A 22,841-nucleotide genomic window follows, 5' to 3' on the forward strand; every position below is an offset into this window, starting at 1 on the left:
ACTATGAATTATCAGTAGCCCATTGCACTAATGCACTTTTTTTTGCACTCTTCTGCCTTTGCACTCTTTTAAGGAACTTATGTGTTGTATGTTATTGTGATTGATTTTGTAATTAACGTGATGTTTTTATTATGTACTGTCTATTGTTATGTACTTTTATGGATTGAAAAACATCCGAAATAAAGTCATTATCTATCTCTGCCTGAGAGAACAAAGGGATTTTGAGTATAAATATTGGGGCCCAGACCCCAAAACTTTAGAACCCACTGGAATCCAGGAACCTGCCAAGAAGAAGAGCTGGAAGAGCTGCCAGGAGTAGTACTGCCCCTTTGCTGTGTTGTTGCTTTGTTGGGTTGGCCTACAGTTGCTGCTTCTGCCTTGGGCAGTGAAAGGACTGGACTGGACTGGACTGAACTTTCTTTTATTTGTGCTGAGTATCTCCAAGGGCTTGAAGTAGAGCTTGCCTTCTGTTCTGAAGCCTCAGGGACTGCAAAGACTTCACCAACCTCTGGGTACCGCTTCTGGAACCACTGTTTCAGTTGCCACGGAGAAGGGGAACGCAACTGACTCTGTCACTTCTCCTTTGCTGGCTCTGTGTCCTGACAGCACCAAAGAAGGCACCATCCGCATCTCGCACTGCAACCTGGTCTCACAGACGACGACCCCCACCAAGCCGCTGCTTGCACCGTGACCTGTGGGCACCGCACTCCTCACCGCCTTGCTTCACCTCGCCATCCTGGTCTCACTGACGCAGTCGCTGCTGCTGACTTTGACAACAGTGACCGCATCGAGGCTGGGGGCACTACTGGTAAGTCTCATGACACACCACCTCGTCCCACACAGCTGTCTGGGCCGACTGACGCCAGCTACTGCTAACCAACTCTGTCGCTTGCACCGCAACCTGCCAGCACTGCATCGAGCACTGTCTCACCCTGCACTGTAAGCCTTGGTCTCACCGACGCCATCTGGACGATCGTCACTGAGCCGCTGCCTGCACTGCATTGAGAGGGCACCACACCCTGCACTGCTTCCATTTTGCAACGCAACCACGACGGTTGCCATGACCGGCTCGAACCAACGTGCCAGCTGCAACGAGAAAGGTAGTGTTACTGAGTCTGCCCACGTTTTCGCTGGCCTGTATCGAATTGGTCGTCTGTAACTGTTGTTTTCAGCATCGAGGTAGCCCTGGACGGAGCTACCAACTCGTACAAATTGTGTTTTTAAAGTATTTCCACAATTTTAAGGATATCTTGCAAAGTATATATTTTTAAGTGCTGTATGTTGGTTTCTTATCGTTTTGGTCTTGTTTTGAATATATAAAAATATTGAATATTTTTCTAAACGGGTGTGGTGTCGTTTTGTAGTGTTTTCACTGTGTTTCTGTTGGTTATGTGCAAATGCTTTACACACTGCCTCTGAGATAAGCCTGACTGCTCGTGCCAAGCTACCAAGGGAGTGAGCAGGGGTTATTTTAAGAGTGTAACTCCTTTACCCTGACTAGGAAGACGGGTCCCTACTTGGACAAAGGTACCTACCTCTGCCAACTAGAGACCCCTATTTCTAACAGTTACATTCCAAGAACCTAGTGAAACTTTAAAAACAATGTGATCCAGTTCCCATATAAAAACACAAAAGGTTGCTTCTAAAAATACATTTATGAAAAGCACTAAAGCAAACTAAAAACAAAATATAAAACAAAAAAACACAACCTCAAAAGAGAAAACGCCAGCAATCGTATTAATCCCTTTGAAGACATACAACAAAAAAGTTCCACAAACACATGGTATAATGCGAACCAGTGGATGGACATTGTACTTGGTAACTGCTCTCGAGGAGGGATAAACACTGAAGGAGGCATTCCAAATGTATGCCATAAACAAATAGGAATCAAGATTACAAGAACCAGCTAATCACCAGCATTTGGGCAGTCAAGAAGCCCATAGAGAGAATACAGCTTGTCTCAAAGATAGCAAATGCAAGCTGCCTAGGCTTGACCTAAAAAGGAAGGTCTCTTTGGAGGGGGTGGCACTGTCATAGATTGTGACAAGATGTTGCTTCACCAGAAGCGTCTTTAGCTCTTCCCCTACGTGGGGAACAGTGAAAGCTTCTTTACTGGAAGGAGTTCAAGATCGTTGGGTATCAAAGAAGGTCTAGTCATCTTTGGTTCTCTTTCTTGCACTTCTTGTATTATAGCCTTACTGTATTTCTGCTATTTATCTTACCTGACTTCCCCTCCCACCACCTAAAGAGCTTTATTTTATCTACCAGGTAAGGTGGCGAGCAAGCATTTACCACTCTGTAGAGCAAGCGCCATGTGAATTTGAATTTAATTCTTAAGAGTCACTGTAAATCAGTCATATTTTCAGACCTTCAATTATTGGAGGTGCAGTTTTTCGGACACCTCTCAGAACTCTCATATCAGTTTATAGACCGCTGCTACAGTAGGAGTTTGGAAGGCCCAGTACTTGAATGACTCTTCTGCAGACTACTTCTACTAAGAAGGGTTTCACTCTGCAGAGCAGCATCACCTGACGCCATACAATATTTGCTTTCATTTCTATGTGAGTCCTGAAGCTGAGGGTGGAATCGGAATGGCTTTGTGCTGTCAGCAAAGTGTGATGCAAAGTCTTCCAGCTTGACCTTTGCAAGCCTCTGCTGTATATCGTTTTATTTAGTTGTACTATGAATTTTGTTTTTGTGAGGTCACTTTCAGGTAGGAATTGGATATCCAGGTTTGGATCGTGATGATACAGTTTTTAGCTGATCAATGTCATGGCCTGGTCAGCCCGGTCAAGTACAAGTCACATGTGCATATTTGTGGAGGCTGATGTGCTTGCTCTATGACTCCTGGTGACTCTGTGTACAGGTTGAATGCTAGTGGCAAGACTACAGAGCATGTGGGGATGTTGAAGGTAATGGAATGGGCTCAGATTTGGATGTGGTCACATGGACTAACTGACCTCGCTAGTCCTTGAATGCCACTCAAACAGCTGCAAGTCTACATTGTCAAAAACCCTTTCTCAGATTAAGAGTGCCCATCAAGGCTCAATGATCGGCAGTGTCAACGGCTGTGAGATGTTTAGCAGGATTAGAAGGTTGGGTTTGTTGCCCGGGATGAGAGCCGTGTTGCCAAACACTTGAATGGCATCTGTTTCCAAGCTGCTTTGTGGATTGACTGCGGACTGGTAACTCCAAGAGGATGCCTGTTTATTTTTGTTGGTGAATGCAAGACACTGTGTGTTCGTTGGTGGACATGGACACCTGAACTCCTATGCGTGTGCTGATATTTCGCCAAGTGTATACTGTTTCTAACTCTTTTAGACAATGATTTCTCATGATGTTTGCCCCCTTTGATTTATGCCTCCTACACTTAATTTCCCTGTTTCCCTCTCCTGCAGCCGAGGTCTCTTTTCAATGTCCTCCTTGCCGACCAGATGCCCAAGGTCAGTTACCATCTACTGCTCTGTTTTGGGGATCATCATTCCATTCACGGCTCCTTCATTTTCATATTCCCTCATTCCCCCTCTCTTCTCATTTTGTATTTTCAGATAGCCTTACATTAGCATAAAGCACGCTATAAGAAACATACATGGCACTGCACGTGCCTGTTAGTGTGGGTGCATGGGTGGCTGCAAGTCTTGTGGTCTCTGTGAGTGGATGGCTGCAGGTCTGTGTGCATTAAGACCTGCTTGCCTGGGGTCTCTGTGCAGGGTATTTTTGTTGATCTCTGTTTAGATATCTTGCTTTGGCTGCATTTTTGCACGGATGCGTCATGCGAGTCAAAGTGCGCATGGATGTCTACTCTGTGTCTATTTCGGCATGCACAGAAAAGTCAAACTCGTTGCCATTGATAAATGCGTGTTGTCTTCGGATTCAGACACTTGTTATGACTAGTGCTTCATTTTTACGTTTTGCTCTACAGTGTTTTGAAATGCTGTCATTTTGTATGTTTTGTTTCGACTTGGAGTATTTTCTGAACCCTCTGAACCTCCATCCACGGATTTAATGGGCCTTTTAATGGGGGCAAGTCTCATTCCTTTGCCTGTGTCTTTGTCCTTGGAGTGCAGTGCCTTCAGAAGCATCAATTTTGCACACAATGCCGTTGTAGCAAACACTATTTTTGAGCTGACATCTGGCCTAGATTAGTGCACTTTGGATTTAGCTGGAAATAGCATTTGCGCAGAATTAGTGAATGGACATAGCCGCTGTTTTTTTGTTTTCTCGAGTGTCCTTTTAAGATGAATTCCAGTTTACATGGAAAAAGATAATCCGCTAACTGGTTCTCACCTTTTCATCCACATTTCATGTTAATGTTCTCATTGTACGGCTCACCTTGCCTCCCCTTTCCCTGTTTTTAAGTTATAATAAATTCGATGTACACCGAGAACGGTGATTTATATTAACTTTTCAGCACACCTTGATACATACAATAGTAAATATTAACATAACTGGATTAACTTTACAATTATTGTAATTATGATCAGCAGGTTTCTTCTTCACAGTCAACTCCTTCCAAGCCGTACGGAGTTTCTACTTCATGCCATGAAATTCCCACAGGAACTCAATGAGTCTCTAAATATAGCTGTAGGACAGTGCACGCCTCTTCCCTTCGAGCTTTACAAGGAGGCATGTGAGGATAGCCAAGTCTATGCTGGAGTGTGTCTTGACTGACCGTCTGGTTTGGGGTAATCCGATCACTTCCAGTTTCAGTAGAGGGGGCATCATGGCAGAAGAGGTAAATTGTAGGGCTGTAGAAGCCACTGTTTGGAGATTGATTACTGATATCCTGGCCCTTGCTGAATCTGCATCTCAGCAATATGCAAGTGGAAGACACTCTTGCTATGTGGCTAACGTGAGCCAAAGGAATACAAAAAAAAGTGATGGGATAAGAAGTCATCAGTACAAGGTGTATGATCAACCTTAAGCAAGGAGGTACGGCACTGGTGGGTGAATCTCGCAGCAGGGTTACTCAAGAGAAATCGTTCATATATATCACCAGTGACAATCCGAGTAATACATAGGACCATTCTGCCAAAAGGTCTATTCGCAAACACAGGGCAGGAAAGCGATTATTATGAGCCAGAACCAGCCTTCGCATTAGATAATGCAAGGGCTCCCTGTTCCACATCTAGATCGAGCTTGTAGTACTTCAACCACGGGGACCAAATTTTCCTGAATTTACGTGGGTAGCCCCTCGCTTTATAAACCACTTTTTCCGCAGCCATGTATAAATCCATATTGGATTTCCATTCTGTGAGTGTAGGAAGGTGTTGTGCACCCCAGTACCTGGCTATGTCCCGTCTAGCCACCACCAACCCCAGATTAACAAGTAAGAGCCCATATCGTGGAAGATCGACATCAGTGGGAATGCCCAATAGTAGGAACTTCACATCCATCTCAATTGTTGCCCCAAGTATTTTATTTAGTTCGCCCACTATTTTGTGCCAGTAGGGCTGGATGTGGGCACATTCCCAAAGGGTGTGAATCGATGTGCCATGTTCCGTGTGGCATCTGAGGCATGCAGGGTCCTCCACCCTCCCCATCTTGTGCAATCGTTCCCTATCATAGTAGACCCTATAAAGGATCTTATATTGGATAAGCCGCAGTCTTAATCTGATCGCCACCTCACGTGGATGCATGAGGGCCGCTTCCCAGTCTATATCCTCAAGGGGTCCTGTGGTAAGTTCCCACTTCACGCGAAGTGGGCCGAGATTATCTGGCATATTGTTGAGCTGTGTTTTGTATGTCAGCAAAATCGCCTGAGTCTGGATCTCCTCCTGAAGGAGTCTGCCCTCAAGGGGAGCGTATTCCGGAAGCGCCCTGTTGTCCAACCCCTCCGCTCGCCAAGCATGACGAAGCCTAAGGTACGCATAGGCTTGGGAATTATGCATTTGATATTTGGATTGAAGGAACGAGAAGGAGGCAGGGGAGCCTCGCTCCAGGAGGTCTCCTATTTTGGAAATGCCAATGAGGTCCCATTGTTTGAAACCCTTCAGCTTTCTGATCTCACGCATATTAGCTCCCTCCCATAATGGGGTCTCCCGTGTAGGTTTCCCCTCCCATCTCATCAACTTCCCAGCAATTTTCCAGGCCTCTATTACCCGTTGGGTAGTGGGAAGGAGTCGCGCCGTGCCAGCCCCCCCGTATAGATAGTGTAGGTGGGAGCGTTCATGGAATTGAAGCCGTTCCAGTCGATATGCCGGATGATTTCTTGGTGCATGACTCCACTCATTAATAACGATAAGGTGGGCCGCCCTGTCGTAGGCTCTGATATCTGGTACGGCCAGCCCCCCGTTGTAAGGATTCCGTTGCGGGGTCCGCAGTGCTATCCGTGGATGAGCACCATCCCAGAGGAGGAGGCTTAACTCACTATCAATAGAAGCAAAAATCGTATCAGGTAGTTTGTGATAAGTGTTCTGAAGAACGTAGAGAAGCTGAGGGAGGGTCACCATTTTGTACATGGCGGCTCTGCCCATGACAGTGAGAGGTAGGTTCCTCCATCGTTTCCCATCTGCCTGAAAAATCAGCAACACTCGTCGTATATTACGTTCCACGCGAAGGACGGTGTCAGTGGTAATATATAGGCCCAAATAAAGAAAGCCCTCCTAGGCCAGCCACAGGCAGCTGGGATAAGTGTAAGATGCGGGACCTCCACTTACTGGATATAGGGTGGACTAAGTCCAGTTAATCTTGTAGCCTGCGTAGCTGCCATATTCTTCAAAGATGTGGAGAAGACGGGGCAGCGTGTCAGCAGGCCGCATGACATAGAGCAGAATATTGTCTGCATATAACGATATGCGTTCTTCCTCCAGCGAACCGGGAGCACTAAGGAAGCCCCCTAGGTCAGGTCGGGAACTAACCACACATGCTAGGGGTTCCAGTATGAGGGCAAACAATAAAGGAGAGAGGGGGCAGCCTTGTCTGGTGCCGCATTGTATCGGCCAACTGGTGGAGAGAGTGCCATTGACCCGCACTCAGGCCTCAGGTGCGTTATATAATAACGCAAGCCACCCTCGAAAAACCGGGCCGAAGCCCATTGCTTCCAGAGTACGCCACATGAAGGGCCAGTGGATCATGTCAAACGCTTTCTCCGCATCAAGCGAGAGAAGCAAATGGAGAGCGTCACGACCCCGTACTGTATCCATCAAGTTAGGTAGGCGGCGCAAATTAAGACGGGTGGCACGCTTGGGCATAAAGCCAAATTGGTCTTGGTGCACCAACGAAAGAATCACGCTTAGCAGGCGATGTGTAAGAATCGTGGCCAAGATTTTTGTTTCAATATTAAGGAGTGATATGGGGCGATAGGATCCGCAGTCCTCTGGTGGTTTCCCAGTTTTATGTATGACCACCACTGTGGCTAGACGGAGTTCTTGGGGGAGACATCCTTGTTCTTTTGATTCCACGAACATCTTTAGGAGATGCGGTGCCAGCAATGCGGTGTTCAGTTTAAAGAATTCACTCGGCAGGCCATTAGGACCCGGAGTCTTGCCTGCTTTCTGGTGACCCATGGCCTCAGTAACCTCCTCCAGTGCCAGGTCACCTTCTAGGCTATCTCGTTCGTCAGGTGTAAGGGTGGGCATGTCAATACTCTGAAGGTATTGGCGTATCTGAGAGTCTTCCACATGGATGCGGGCTCCATAAAGAGCCTTGTAATAGCGCTCAAAAGCGCCCGCGATATCCTCCGGAGCGGTATAAATAGTCTCTTGGTCCCTTATCGACCCTACCCACCGTGACTCGATTTCTTTCCGCCCCAGCCATGCCAGCAGTTTCCCCGCCCGATCTCCCGTTTCATAAAGGCGATGTTGGGTTGCTAGTAGGTATGCTTTTACCTCATCAGTCGCAAGCGCTAAGTATTCGCACCTGGCTATTTCAAGCCGGCGCAGATCCTCCTTGGTCATTTCGGCCTGATTTTTCTCTTCCAAGTCCAGGAGGGCATGTTCTAATTATTCAAGCTCTTGAATCGCACGTTTCTTCTGGTGGGCCAGTATATTTTGCGCCCTGTCACGCAATACTGCCTTATAGGCCTCCCACAAAGTAATGGCAGATGGGACAGGACCTTCGTTTTCAGTGAAATATAGCTGGGAATCAACACGAAGCTCTTCAGCTACAGTCTCATCCCGCAGTTCCCATGCATTAAGCCTCCATTGCGGAAGCTTCGTCCACCTCCACCACCCATTTTCATGAGCAGGGGAGAGTGGTCTGAAATTCCCCTAGCCAGGTAGTCAATGTCGGCCCCCCGTTGTATCTCCTCTGCCGGAGCGAGAAGGTAGTCCAAGCGGGAGAACACCTTATGGGCTCTGGAAAAATAAGAGTATGTCCGCCGGAGCGGGTGGCGGCGTCGCCACAGGTCAGATAGGCCCAGTGACTCTAGAAAAACGGCCAGAGGTGTGATATCTGGGGTGCCTTTTTGAGCTACGGGGTGGTCCAGTAGGGGATTCAATACATCGTTGAAGTCTTCTTCAAGGATGTGTATGGCGGGGCCAGAGTGCAAGAGGAGGTTAGTCAATTTGTCGAACGTGCGTTGTTGGAGGCGAGGCGGTGCATAGATACTAGCTAGAAAATAAGTCCTATGGTTCCAAGCCCCCCCTGACCGCAACATATGTTCCCTCGGTGTCCACCCACGTCTGCGTAACATGAAAAGGCGGGGACTTCCTAACAAGGATCGCCACCCCACGGGAGCCCTTGGTAAATCCCGCGTGTGCCAAAGTAGTGTAACACCCCCGTCCCAGAAAGGAGCATGCAGTACCCAAAAGGTCCTGTAGAAATATTATATCAGGTCTATGTCTCTTGAGATACTTGGTTACCAATCCCCGTTTCACCTTGTTACCCAAACCATTGACATTCCATGTCATTACTGTATATTCATCTTCCGGCATGGTAGTACATTAGCAAAATCCGTCCTGGTGTCTGTGTTCGATAGGAATACGCCCACCTCCCCCGCTCTGCGCATCAGTGTGAGCACATGGTTGAATCAAACGAACTCCTTTCCCATCAAATAATCTCCAAGATATACTAAAAACAAGAAAACAGCCCCCCCCTCCCTACTCTCTTCTGACGTTCTCCCCATCCCCCCACTCGTCAACATGACAACTTTGGAGCGAATCGTCCGTTAAGAGGTCTGTTATCCCCCCGCCCCTCCCTCCCAATTAACTACCCAATATCAAAAACCCCACACAAACACTTCAATCACTTTCCCAGTTCAATGGTAAACCAGTGGAGAACCACTGGAGCTCAGGAAAGTCTTACTGTCCGGCAGAGGCCAGCAGGCCCTGCCTCTCAAGTCTCTTCGCCTTCCACAGGAGGGTGTCTGCTGACTTTGAGCGACGCACCTCTTCCCCAGAGTCCGATAAGAGCGTGTCCGTGTCTCCGGGTCGCAGGGTTCTGCCCGGTGTCGCCCCGGCTGACTACTTGGGCCGCAGACCCCGCCTCCGATGCCTGGCCCTGAGCCTGTCCTGGGACCGTATCCGTCATTTGAGTGGGGACGCGGTGGAGCTTGACAGCAGCGGCTCTCGTAGTTGCGGTCGTTCCTCCACCCAGGACCATGCCTCCTCCGGAGTTTGGAAAAACAGCGTATCATTCTTGAAAATGACCTTCAGTTTAGCTGCAAACAGCAACATATATTGGATCCCCATGGCACGCAGTTTGATTTTTAACCTGATCAAAAGTCCGTCTCTGTTTCTGCACATCACGAGAATAGTCCGGAAAGACCATCGCCATAGTATTCTCGTAGCGGATCTCCAAGTGTAATTTGGAAAGCGCAACTTAGTGCTACAGCGTTAATATGGCAGTCCAAACAGGCGGGGTGGGGCACACATATAGCGCTATAATTAAAGGTGTCGCACACGGAAATTCACCACCACCAGGCGGGTGCAGACAGTGTATGTTGTCAGAGCGAGGGGGGAGAGAGGGCGATCTTCACCGCTAACTCCAGAGTCACCTCCTAAGCGGGAAATGTGCCGGGCAGCCGCTGCGTGGGTGAGTGGAGGCATGAGAGGTCGTCCTTCATACAGGGCAGGCCACCCCAGGGGAGTGATGGGTTACCGACCGCCTCCACACCAGTCAGGGCCTTAGGAAGGAGTCTGATGCCGCCCATCACTTTGGCGCCGACACCACCCCCATGATGTATAGAGTTCTCTCACTTGCCAGCCTCACTGCTGCAGTGACGTCCTGGGGGGTCGTCTTGCCGCTCCGTCCACCTCGGGGAGGGCCTCACTCCTGATGGGGATCGACGCAGCAGGCTCGCGGATCGCCCTCCAGCGGTCACCACGACCGCTCAGCGAAGCCTCTGGGCCGGGATCACTTCAGTGCGTCGGCGCCGCCATCTTGGAAGCGGCCGCTCTCCAGCCCCGGGTGCCAGAAACTACCCAGATCTCAGGCAGGATGAAGTCTGAGGTCGTGGCGGCAGTACCGCTACACTCTGTTGGGACTCGGCCGCCTAAATATCCGTTTCAACGGCGAAGAGACAAAGGATGCACTCAGGATCACGAGCTGGGCCAGCGGAGCTCTCGTGGAGCACGTCTACACCGCCATGCTGCTGGCCACGCCCCCCCCCCTCTGGTAATTACTCTTGGCCACATTCCAGTCATCGTTTTTGTGCCCACCATGCTGCCACAGATTAGACCCAGCCATATGCAATCACCTTGACCCTGCTCCAGTACGAACAGTTCAGTCTGAACATGCTAACATGTAGGGCAACAAAGCTGTGCTCATACAGGGTTGGTCTGGCTGAATGGGGGGGTCCAGGAAAGAGCTGTTGGACCTGTTTGTTGAAAACTGCACTTAATCACCTCCAGCCCAAAGGTCAATCAAATTTCATCTCCATTGAAAGGGCACATAATGAGCTGGTGTGCACCAAAACCAGAAGAGCCACAAATCATGATAATTGCAAAAATATTCAATTTGAGCAACTGAGATGTCATCCTACAGGCTGCCAGGAAGCATGGAGAGTTAAGATATGACAGAACCACCATTAGGGTATATCCAGACTATACTCTGGCTGTACAAAAGCAAATATGGTCTCATAGCTGCCAAGGTTTCAGATTGCCTATGTGTGACATTTTCATAATTTCAGTGTAATTATGAGTGACATTCAACGACTATGAGTGACACTTTATTGTGAGCAAAATCAAGCAATGAAGATGAGGGAAATATATAAATATCAGACATTACACCCATTTGAGCAACCAGAATCTCTAAGAAGAACTTAAAATTGCTGCAAAGCACCAGAAATAGAAGGGCAACTCAGTGCCTGCTCTGTTGGGCCATGAGGTCGGCAGGACACAGTGGGGTAAGCGTTTTGCAGGAAAATAACATCAGGGTGCCACCATCAGCATCCACATGAGGTCACTGTCTCTTCCGGTCCCGTGGGTCCAGATGAATGTTTATATTTTTAAGTGCCTCACTGAGAGAATCAAAGAAGGCATGTGATGACAAAACAGTGCACATTGAGCAGTTCTGGTCACGTGACAGACAGACGAGCGGATGGCAGATGGGTGGATGAGCGGAGATCCAGAGCCTCGGAGTGCTGTGCGATTCATCAACTGACCGACCAGATCAGCAGCGGGACAGGGGTAGGGCGACGGAGCAACGGAGGGAACAGCAACAACGGTGAGGATATCGGCGGTGGCGGTGGCAGAGGCAGCAGGCTGGTTGTAGGCTAGCCCCTGAACTCGGGCTTGGGCGGGCCGGTTTTCAAACTTTACGGCCCCAAGCACTTTGGAAGGAGCCGGCTACCTTCTTAGTTCCCCAGCCCCCCAGCCTCCTCTGCCTCCTCCTTCCCCCCCTCCACCCTCTCCCATCCTGGCTCCTAGCACTCACCAGCAATCACCCAACCTATCATAGCGGCCACAGGTAATCGCATTTTCTGGACACGCAACGACTTATCGGGAGAGCAAGTGCGGCTGCCTTTTAGCAGGCGACCGCACCAAGTGAGAGCCCCTGGCTACCTGCAGAGTTGCCCTGTTAGATCAGGTCTGACCAGAGTCTGCAGTAGCCTCGTGTGCCCTGCCTGCCAAAAAAAAAAAAAAAAAAAAAAAAAACTTCTGGCCAAAACCCCATCCAGCCTAGCCTAGCTCAGGAGCACCAACTTTATTGGATGACAAGGGGCCAAACAAGGGAAATTTGAGTGCTCTTAGCCTCCAACAATCCCAGTTACTTCAGTGTCTGAGTTGCATCAACTAACCTGCACCAAATAAGGCCTCAGACAACATTCTCTGTACCTGTCTCACACTACAGAAGCCATTAGTTTCCTGTTGTTCTGCATCTAGGCAAGCCCTGTGGGCTCATTAGTGAGAACCAGTGAGAGCTCCCGGAACATCTAGTGCAGTTGCAGAGTATCATCTAATCAATTAAATAAAAATAAAAAACTTCCTAAGAAATTGGCTGTCGGCGGCACTTCCTTCTCCCCCCCCCCCCCCTTTAGGAACCTAGTGCCACTGGCTGCCCCAAAGAAAAACCCTTGCCCAAGGGGCACTGATCCAGGCTTTCCGTTAACAAAAGCAGTAGCAACTCCGAACAAAATTTTAATCCAGGCTTCGATCCATGCGGCAGTCAATGAAGGTGAAACCTGCTCGCAGCCATTTTTCACAGCGACCATGGAACCAAACAACTCGGACACTTCAGCAATCCCATAAAATAGTCGATCATCTCAAGTCCCAGGACAGTCTCCTCCGAATCAACAGTTAGTTCAAACTGAGCATGCTCCAACCCAAGATTCAACCCTCAAGGATGCTAGTTTCTCAACAGTCCAGCCTGCACAGTTCCCAAGCCAGTCTTTTCCATCACCACTAAAACTCTCCAGAGTATCCTTCAAGCAAAAAATAAATGCCAGTGTAATGACTCCCCAAGTTGTGTCTCATTACCACCCTCAACTTAAAAATCCAGAACCAAAAAGCCAATCAGAAATGGCCAACTCAGGCGTCAACATGGGTAATCAAGAGGGGCCAGGAGACAATTTCAACCTTACTCCCCTAGATCTCTCGTTTTTTTTCCAATGATCCACCAAAACCAGAAGCCCATGAAACCTCACCAGCTGTAGATCAAAATGATCTCTGGACTCAGTTACTACAGACCCTTCAAACCTCGGCAGCCGCTTTAACCTACCACTCTGACAAAATGGACATGCAGGTGCACCTCTTGAACATGCTAGCGGTGTATACCGCCGGTATAGATCAGAAATTTGAGGCACTAAATTTGCTCATTACAAATGCTCAATCCCAAGCTAAACTGGTTCAATCGGTATGCTGCTGCTCCCCCATCATTGATTCATTATCAACCCTTCCACAATTTTTTTCCTCCGTGATAACAGAAATCAAGAACTTACCCTTGGCAGGGTCGTCAGTCTCACTAACTCCGTTTTGTAATACAGTCAAGGGCCCAACTGCCACGGAAGACCAGTCTCCACCAATCCCCCTGCATTTAATGGAGTTAGTAGAGAGCAAAGTAACCCCCATTACTTCAGTTGAAGAACATAACAAACACAGGTTGTCCAAAAGGGAAAAAAGATTACGGAAGAGTCGAAACAAACATACAAATGAAATTAAAACACAAAACTCCAGAGGCCCAGTCGATATCACCTTAGACCAAGCACGAGAGCAGCCGCTCACTTCAGGCGCAAACCTGTACCAGAATTCGGTATCACAACCCCAGACCCCCCATAAAGACCCTAGGCAACAAAATACCTATCAAGAGAGAGGGTCTCAAGGACGTGTGTCGCTTTCAGAGCATCCAATGCAAGCAGAACTCGATCCTGGGACATCACTAACACCTCCCCCTGCACCAGTTATATCGCTATTGGGAATCGAAAATCCCTTGACGCAGTTGTTAGACACCATCCCCAATAGTCCATCATTAGAGGAGTATAACCCTCACGCATTGCAACGCATAGTCACCCAGTCTGTCCATCAAAACCTCTTAAAAAGTTCTAGTAGCCATCCGCAAGCATCTTCGAGCAGAAGATTTCCTGCTCAGTCACCAACCATCAACCAACGCAAGCTGTTTTTACCATGCACTGCCACACGCACAACCACACAGGTCTCCACCGAAAACTCGACGAAAAGAAAGCCCTCAACGGATGACAAAGCTCTTAAGCAGCCAAATACAAACGCAGGCACCACACTTCTGCTAACTCCGGAGTACGTCTCAAGAGGCCCCCACGATATCTTAAACGGCGGAAACATATTAAGACTCTTTAAATCCATCCCGGACTTGAGCATCGTGCAGTCTAACGACATAATTGCCATCCAATTCATTCCATCACCAGGCACCTATGCGGGCGAAACAACCCAACTATTATTGGCTACCCCAGCTATTCGAGAATTGGTTCAGTCAAAAGCAGACCAATTTAAAAATTGGGGCATAATAATATCATCATTTAGTGCCCCTTGTTATCCATCAATTTTGGAGACTAATCAGGACCAGATACCCAGCGCAAGTCCGGCCCCCTTTCCACTACTAAAATCAGCTAGAAGTCGTTCCCCGAAAGCAATACAGAAGTACAAATCATGTCAGCAAAACGCGGCAACAGTAGATTGGTCCTGGCTCCCAAGGGCCCTAGTTAGAAGCAAGAACTATTGAAATATTTCCGATCTAGGCGTATCAATATGCTCATGGAACATCAACGGCCTAGAACAAAAAATTCAATCAGCCGCTACTAGTGGCTTCCTAAAGGAGCACAACATCATTCTACTGCAGGAAACCTGGGCAGTTGACAATACACCCATAGAAGGCTACCTTGAATTTGCATCATTTGCAACAAGACAGTCTAAGTTCGGTAGGCCAAGCGGCGGCCTAGCTATTTACGTGTCAACCAAACTATCTCAGCAAATTAAACAGTTGAAATTTAAGGAAGACTGGCTCACTGGAATACTAATGGGAAGTGGACAGACCGAAAGTCAGTTACTTCTTCTCAACGTTTATATATCTCCGCGGACCTCAGAGAAAAAGTCAAAATTGGATGGCCTAACCAATAACGTATGTAATTTGCTTGGCGAGTACGGCAGCATACCAAGTATAATCACAGGCGATTTCAACACAAACCTTTACAGTAATCCCATCGAGGATCCTGAGCCTACTCTGCAAATGGTTCCATCACACCTAGTCTCACAGTCCATTCCCACTGACAATAGACCGTCTAAATTGGGGGAGTACGCAGTTACCCAGTTCAGCAGCATTGGTTACACCGTCTTGAATGGTCGTTTCTCTATGGATAAACCTCCAGCCTGGACACGATCTGATGGCCGAACTTTCTCTTTTCTGGATTTTTTTCTAGGGAGCATAGAAATTCTCCCACTGATTGAGAACTACTATATTACACCACAAGGCGATAGCGACCATCGGCCTCAAATAATAACAATACTCGCAAAAACACCTCGCCACCAGGAGCTAGCCTACACTCATGGAGGCACATACACAGAGAATTTAAAACGATTGAAATGGTCAGTCGACGTGGCCCCATCTTTGATGGAAAAAATCAGAGCACTGCTAAATCAACAACTAGACATTGACTCCACAGCTATTAGTAGCTGGGCAAATTTTACCAACCAATTGTTACATACAGTGCCCGCAAAGAGGAAAACTCGACAGCAGGTATTTCAATCACACATTTCACCAGCAACAAAAAAGCTAAAGCTTCACAGAAATCGAGCCCTTCGGCAATCAAGACAACAAAACAAAATTTCTCAATTATAAGCAAGCTCAAGCAACCTTTAAGTCCGCCATATGCAGGGAAAAAACGAGAAGCCTCCGATAAATTTTGGCTGAAGCTCTTCCATGAAAGCAGGAAATCAAATTCAAAGCAATTCTGGTCCATAGTGAACAGGAGTCAGCGAGGCGGAAATGGCCACAGAAATGCAAACATCAGTGCTGACGAATGGATCTACTTCTTATCCTCTCACTTTAAGATCATTCATTGCAAAAACAACTGCCTCCCTTCGCCAAGCATAAATAACTCAATGATACCTTCACCGGAGGCCGCGAATCAAACAAGACCGCGGCCAAGACCTTTACCCATTAGCACACCCGAAGAGCCCGTTCACACAAGTAGGAACTACATTAACTTATTCTCTGAAAAGCCAACAGTGAGACCTGAAGGAATATAGTACAGGATCCTACGCTCTATAAAGAAAGCCAGGGCTGATGGCGCGCCAGGTCCAAATGGTCTCCCTCAGGCAATGTTCAAAACGGAAGTCGAATTTTGGTCAGAGCATTTGACCCCCCCTGTTTTTGGAATGTCGATCAAACTATGAAGTCCCTGACTCCTGGAGAGGTGCAATCATCCATCTCATTTACAAAAGTGGGAAGAGAAACAACCCTAGTAACTACTGAATGATAGCCCTCCTTGACGTGGAGTCTAAATACTACGCCAGTATGCTATTGGAAGATCTCCTGACCTGGGCAAACGAAACCAAGCGCCTCCCATTCAATCAAACAGGTTTTGTGGCCAAATCTGGAACAACCAACCTACTGACATTATCTGTTCTAATAGAGAAAGCTACCGTCCAACAAACTCAACTGCACTGTTGCTTTGTGGACTTCAAAGCAGCCTTCGATCACGTGCCCCGGGACCTACTGTGGCAAAAACTAAAAGGCTGGGGAGTTCCCCAATCCTTGCTACTAGCAATAGTTCAACTCCACTCTAAAACATGGATAAGAATCAAGCTGGGCGAAGGCTCCCTCCCATGTTTCCAGGAAGATTGAGACCAGCAGTGAAGTAAAACAAGGTTGCGTGCTGGCCCCACTCCTTTTTAACCTGTTCATATCGGACCTTTTGCCAATCCTTGACCGCATCAATTGTCATCCCCCTCAATCAGATGGAGTACGAATCAGCAACCTCCTATACGCCGACGACTTGGTGCTGCTCAGCAACACAAAGGTGGGCTTACAGAGGCTACTAGATGAACTGCTCCCCTACACTGAAAACAACCTCTTAGAGCTAAACAAAAACAAAAACAATCACCTTTGGGAAACCCATGAAGTCGCGCGTAGGGTGGTACTTCAACAACGTAAAAATTGACTCAACACCTCACTATAAGTATCTGGGAATATTTTTAGACTCCCGAAGCTCATTTGCTAAGCAAAAAGAAGCACTGAGGACTGAAGCTCTGGCTTTAGAGGCAACAGCAACGAAACTGTCAAAAAAACTATTAGATCCCAGCTTAATCCCACTGTTAAAAGTGATGAAGGCAAAAACATCTAATTCCCTGACATATGACCTAGAGATCATGAAGGGAACCACAAACATTCTTCTAAATAAACTGATAACTAACGTTTTTAAACGTGCATTCCATCTTCCGAATTCAGCATCACCGGCACAAGTTCGCCTGGAATTTGGCTTACTAGACCATCACGGCGTAGAGGCTGGGGCATTTATAAAGTTTTGTTACAGACTATGTCAAGCCCGGGAAGTCTCACTGGAGACCAGACTCTGGCAAGAAATTCAGAAAAGTCATGCCACCTACGCACAGCTTACAATTACTTGGTATTAAAGAGTTTTGGGGAACAACCCCCCCCCCCAGTCTGCATTAAAGCTAGTTATCAAGAAGAGTGCCAGGTTGTGGTCCTTTCACACAGACAGGGCAACACTGTCAAAAAGGAAACACACCTGGGCAGTAATTACTAACTTTAACCCAGGAGTAGAATCCCGACATCTATCAAGCACCACGGCACTTTACCTGAAACGAAAGTTCATGGCACTGAGGTTGGGTGAATGGCCTTTCTTGAAAAATCTTCCAGAATGGCGCCGGAAAGACAGCCACACCCAATGCAGGCTGTACGGTTACCACACCGAGGGGTTGGAACACATAGTCTGCTTATGCCCAACAATGCTCACTTTTAGAGGCTCACTATTGCGGGAAGAATGGATAAGACTTGGAATTCGATCTTGTCGCCAAGCTATAATAGCAGCTTTCAACCCTGATAACACAAAGCTGAATATCAGGCTAACAAAATTTGTAACTAAAGTATTAAGCCAGTTGGAAGTTATCAGAGCCGCCAACCCTGTCCTATTAGAGCTGAGTGAAACTCCATCATTGGACACACCAACTCCTTGTCGGCTGTCAACAGATTGTTGATTTGTACCTGGTCCACGAGACTTTTAGCAGCAGTTAAGATGTCAAGTCGAGTATTAACCAAAATGTTATTCCAACAAGTTTTAAGAAATGTATCCATTTTATGAACACAATGTGTGCTTTTATATTGTAAGGTTTTAATTTACCAACAATAACGTTTTACTAATGGCATGTGATTAGCTCACTCTGAGCCAGACGGGTTGACTCTGGTTTATTGAGCAACTTAAAAATTCACAATACAATAGATTCCCAAATGTTTGTGGACCAATAGGTGCAAGTCAGGTTGTATTGCACTTCAGCAGGCACACAGAGCTAAGCACAGCTGAGTGACACTGTCTGAAAGTACTGTACACATAAGGGGTGGCTGTACTGTTAAGTCAGTGCAGCGACTGGGGTCAGGTGGGGGGGGGGGGGGGGGGACAGCAGTGCCGGGGGAAGGAACTACTAAGGCTTTATTGACCTTCCTGCGCAGCGAGATGATAATGACTGGAATGCTGGTGCGAGACTGGAGCAGAGCTGCCAAGTTTTCAGATTGCTTATGTGTGACATTTCCATAGTTTCAGTGTATTTATGAGTACTACCTAATGTGTGACCCAGTGAGTGACACTTTCTCGCTAGTAACACTAAGCAATGAAGTATATATAAAATGACAAGTATCACAAAGTATGACCTTTTGAGCAATAAGAAGCACTAACCTGACTATATGGTCCATTCTAACACCAATACACCCCATCAGAAGTAGCATGACCCAACCCAGTACTTCCTAACTCCATTAACAGCACGAGAAGCAGCCAGACATAGAGATTGTCTTCAAACCCTATACACATCCAGCAGATCTACACCTGCTTAATACACTGTAACTGTTCACATCCATCAGAGCCAGCCCAGCCAGTTCAAAACCATTGTAGCCCCATTTACATCCCCCAGAACCAGTGAGGTCCTGCCCAATCCATTCTAGCTCCATTAACACCTATCAAAGCCAGCCTGGTCCTGACCAGTTCCCTCTAGTCAGCCGCGCCCAGTGCATTTAAACACCAAAAACAACCATCCAACCCAGACAGTTCAGGCCATTTTTACCCCAGGTACATCGACCACAACCAGCCAATGGAATTGCTACCAGGTCGTTTTTCACTGGCCCGACCAGTATTTTAATGTCCCGGTTGACACAAGAATTAGGAAAATCACTGAAAGATGGTATTTTTTCATTTTATCAGTGCATATTTACAACAGCAAACATAACAATAAAGTACTTTAAAATGTGTTCCAGGGCTGCTTTAATGGTCAGTGACTAAAAAAACATTAAAACAAGGGCAGAAAAGCAGTGTTTAAAATGAATGCTGACGATTTTATACAAAATCCTGTTTACCATATCTGGGCCTTTGCAAAATATAAAAACAGGATTCTCTGGGTAATGTGGTGACCCTAAGGGCCTATCCCAGGTCTTTTTAACCCCGTTCATATTTTACCTAGGATGTCTTCATCGGGCTGGGAGGAGCTGTGGGTGACTAGGCCGTGCTCTGCATTGCTGAATACTGCATGAGGGAGGCCAGTCCTGCCGTGACCCGCATTGCTTCGGCCTGTATGGTGATCCACTGCTGCTGCTGCATGCTGGCAGAGCTTTAGGTCTCGCCAGGCGTTAGCAGCGCATTGCTGCTTTCGACATGCGAGGGCCTTTTGTAATCGATGTGGACAGGCCGACTCCATTTTGTTTAAATTCCGGCCCATAGTTTACACTTAACTTATGATGTGCTGCCTTCTAGTGGACTCATGACAATCTTCAGGGCAGCAGCAGCACCTGACTTAATCAGCAACATTTTCAATGCTTGTCTTCGCCCTGTCTCTTCCTTCTCGTCTGTCTCCTTGTTCTCGTTATCTGCCTCTTTCTCGTATCCTTTGCCTCCCAATCTTCCTATCTACTCTCCCTTTCAACAGCTGTCAATGTCTCTCTTCTTTCCCTGCCCTTTCGTGTCCGGGTCTCCTCCCTTCACCCTTTCACTACTCTTGCTTGTCCGGCGCCGTCGCATCTTTCCCTCTCGCTTGGACTCTCTCTTCCGTGGTCTCCTGCCCTCTTCCCCCCCCCCTTCGGGATCTCAGCGTTCCCAAGTCTCTGTCTCCCTCTCTCAATGACAGCTCCATGCTTGTTATAAAAGTTAACGTAGAGGAACACATGAATAATTCAGGAAGTTCTGCGGCCAATCTCCATACCTGGCTTCAGCTTAGAACTTTACAGCTGGTGCGCGGCGGGTTTTAGTACAACTTAAAACAATTCATCATCTAGCTCAGCTGTTTTGCATCTGTTGATAATTTACAGATCGTTGTCATATATTTTTTATAAACCTGATACTACAAATTCTGTCGCTACCCTTTGCAGATGCCATTCATTCCTTTGGAAAATATTTGGCCAAATGGCTAGCAGACTTTGTTGTACAAAGAAGATAACCCGTGTACAGAGAACCCGAACATTTCGCCTTAAAGTAACCTTCTTAAAAGATTAAGCTAGCGAAGCTGGAAGTAATGGGTAAAGCTGTGTTTCACCTGACAGCAATGTGTAAAGATAAAACAAAGGATCTCCCGGAGCTCGGCGACCCTCCAGTTTTGTAAAACAGTAGTAGACAGACAGACACAGACACAGACACAGACACAGACACAGACACACACGCACACACGCACACACACACACACACACACACATGCACACACACACACACACACCTTACACAACCACACCTCCTCACACACACCTCCTTGCACACACACCTCCTTGCACACACACACACACCCTCACACACCTCCTCACACACACCTCCTCACTCCTCCTTACACACACGCACACACCTCCTCACACACACAAACTCCACACACCTCACACACCACACACACCTTACACAACCACACCTCCTCACACACACCACACCTCCTTGCGCACACACCTCCTTGCACACACACACACACACCCTCACACACCTCCTCACACACCCCTCCTCACTCCTCCTTACACACACCTCCTCACACACACACAAACTCCACACACCTCCTCACACACAACTCCACACACTTCACACAGACAACTCTCTCTCACACACACACACACACCCCACTCCAAATATCGCACACACACAGCTCTCTCTTTCTCTCTCTCTATATCACACACACCTTCCCCCTTCCACATATCTCACACCCATACCTTACGCTACCTTTTTTATGTGGAAAATGAAAATATATTATCACACAACTGATTTTGGCAGCATTTATCAAAGAGTGGGCTTGGGACGCAAGATAGTGACAAAACAAAATATTGCATCTGTGGCTTTTAGTATTTCTGTATAAGAGGCTGCCACAACTTTGCTCAATATCTTATTAGACACAAGTGAGTATTTTTCTGTGGCTTCTGTACCACTGTCTTGGAGGTTTAAACTGAGATTCATGTTCTTGAAACTACTTCCTTCGCCGTTGTTTGAGTATCACATTCCCCTGAAACAAAGGAGGCCATCTTTGGATGAAACAATTTTGTTGTGTATTAGAGGAACCTACCTTGTCTGCTTATTATACTTGTTGCTCTAGGACAGGGGTCTCCAACCTTTTCTGTAGTGAGAGCTACTTGTGTTCAATGAAAATCCTCCTGAGCTACTTATATTTTTAGAGATGTAGTAGTAACCACATCAGACAAGATAACTGGCCACCATATGCAAGATTACTAGCAGTGATGATCTTCGTGCTTTAGGCATGGTTGCCAGCAGCAATGTAAACAAGCATTAAAAATGCAACAGGTCTCGCCTTTGGTTAAGTTAAAGCCATTTGCTTTGCTAATGGTATTGTATAGCAAATCAAATGGCTTTAACTTAATAAAAGGTGAGACCTATTGCATTTTTAATGCTTGTTAAAATATATGGTAGCACAGCCAACTTGGGCTTCTGATTCCTTTGGTTCGAGTTCGCGCTATATAAATTTGAAATGAAAACGGTACCCAGAAAAAAATGCTGCCCTGATTCTTCTGCACTGGGCTGAGTACTGCTAAGAGTTAACGAAGGCCTGCTGGTGTCTCTAAAATCACAAGGCTGTGTGGCTGTTACACTGCACAAGGATGACAATGCAGGATCTGAGGCACGGGCTGGCTGGACCCAGAGATAGCTCTGTGTTATTGTAACCAGAAACACAGCAGACAACTTAGCCGGGCCCAGGCGGTTTCCATAGCAACCGGTCATCTCTCTTTGACCTGGGCCCAGCTCATGCTTCAATACGCATGTTGTCCCTCAGGTGCCTAATAGCAAATTCGAGCAGGCGCTGGGCGAGTAGAGAGTGGGGAGAGCCATGAGATTAGTCTCCCCCTGGCAATAAACATCTCGCGCTATGGCCACCGGCACCTGATGCCCACTATGACCGGTGAGTTAGTGTCCACTCATGGTCCTGTCATTCATCTTTCTGCGGCGGGAATGGCAACCGTGGACACACTGGAGTTGCAGCCTTGACCAGTGATCTGCATGAAAATGCCCGGAAAACAACAGGCGCCGAGTCCACTTGAGCGTGGGACAGCGCTTGCTGTTGCTTATGTTAAAAGTCAACTCTCTCTCTTGCTCTCAGTAAGACGCCCCACCCACCACTAGAGCTACAGGTGCTGCCAAGAACATGTTCTTTTGGATATGTGGAAACAATGTATCAACCTGATAGACTCAAGCGTATTGTTCACCATAACAATGGGTTAGCCGAAGCCGGCAGGCTAAGAAAACAGTTGCCTGGGTGTTGGATTTGGATTTTTTTGCAGGGTTAACCCAGAACTTT

The 22,841-nt window shown here is 47.3% G+C and overlaps 1 protein-coding gene across 4 annotated transcripts in view; it reads left to right on the plus strand.

Annotated features, from left to right (window-relative positions):
- OGFOD3 (2-oxoglutarate and iron dependent oxygenase domain containing 3) overlaps positions 1–22,841 on the plus strand; it is a 1,085,915-nt gene that overhangs the window by 36,958 nt on the left and 1,026,116 nt on the right. For 2 of the 4 annotated variants that reach the window (XM_085616865.1, XM_085616867.1), the window contains exon 2: positions 3,399–3,443. The exons of the other annotated variants lie outside the window; for them this stretch is intronic. In XM_085616865.1, coding sequence (XP_085472991.1) covers positions 3,399–3,443 — 45 coding nt within the window. The remainder of the gene's footprint in view (positions 1–3,398; positions 3,444–22,841) is intronic. 4 annotated transcript variants of the gene reach the window in all.

This window comes from Triturus cristatus, chromosome 7 (genome assembly GCF_964204655.1).
Source record: "Triturus cristatus chromosome 7, aTriCri1.1, whole genome shotgun sequence".
NCBI classification, from domain to species: domain Eukaryota; kingdom Metazoa; phylum Chordata; class Amphibia; order Caudata; family Salamandridae; genus Triturus; species Triturus cristatus.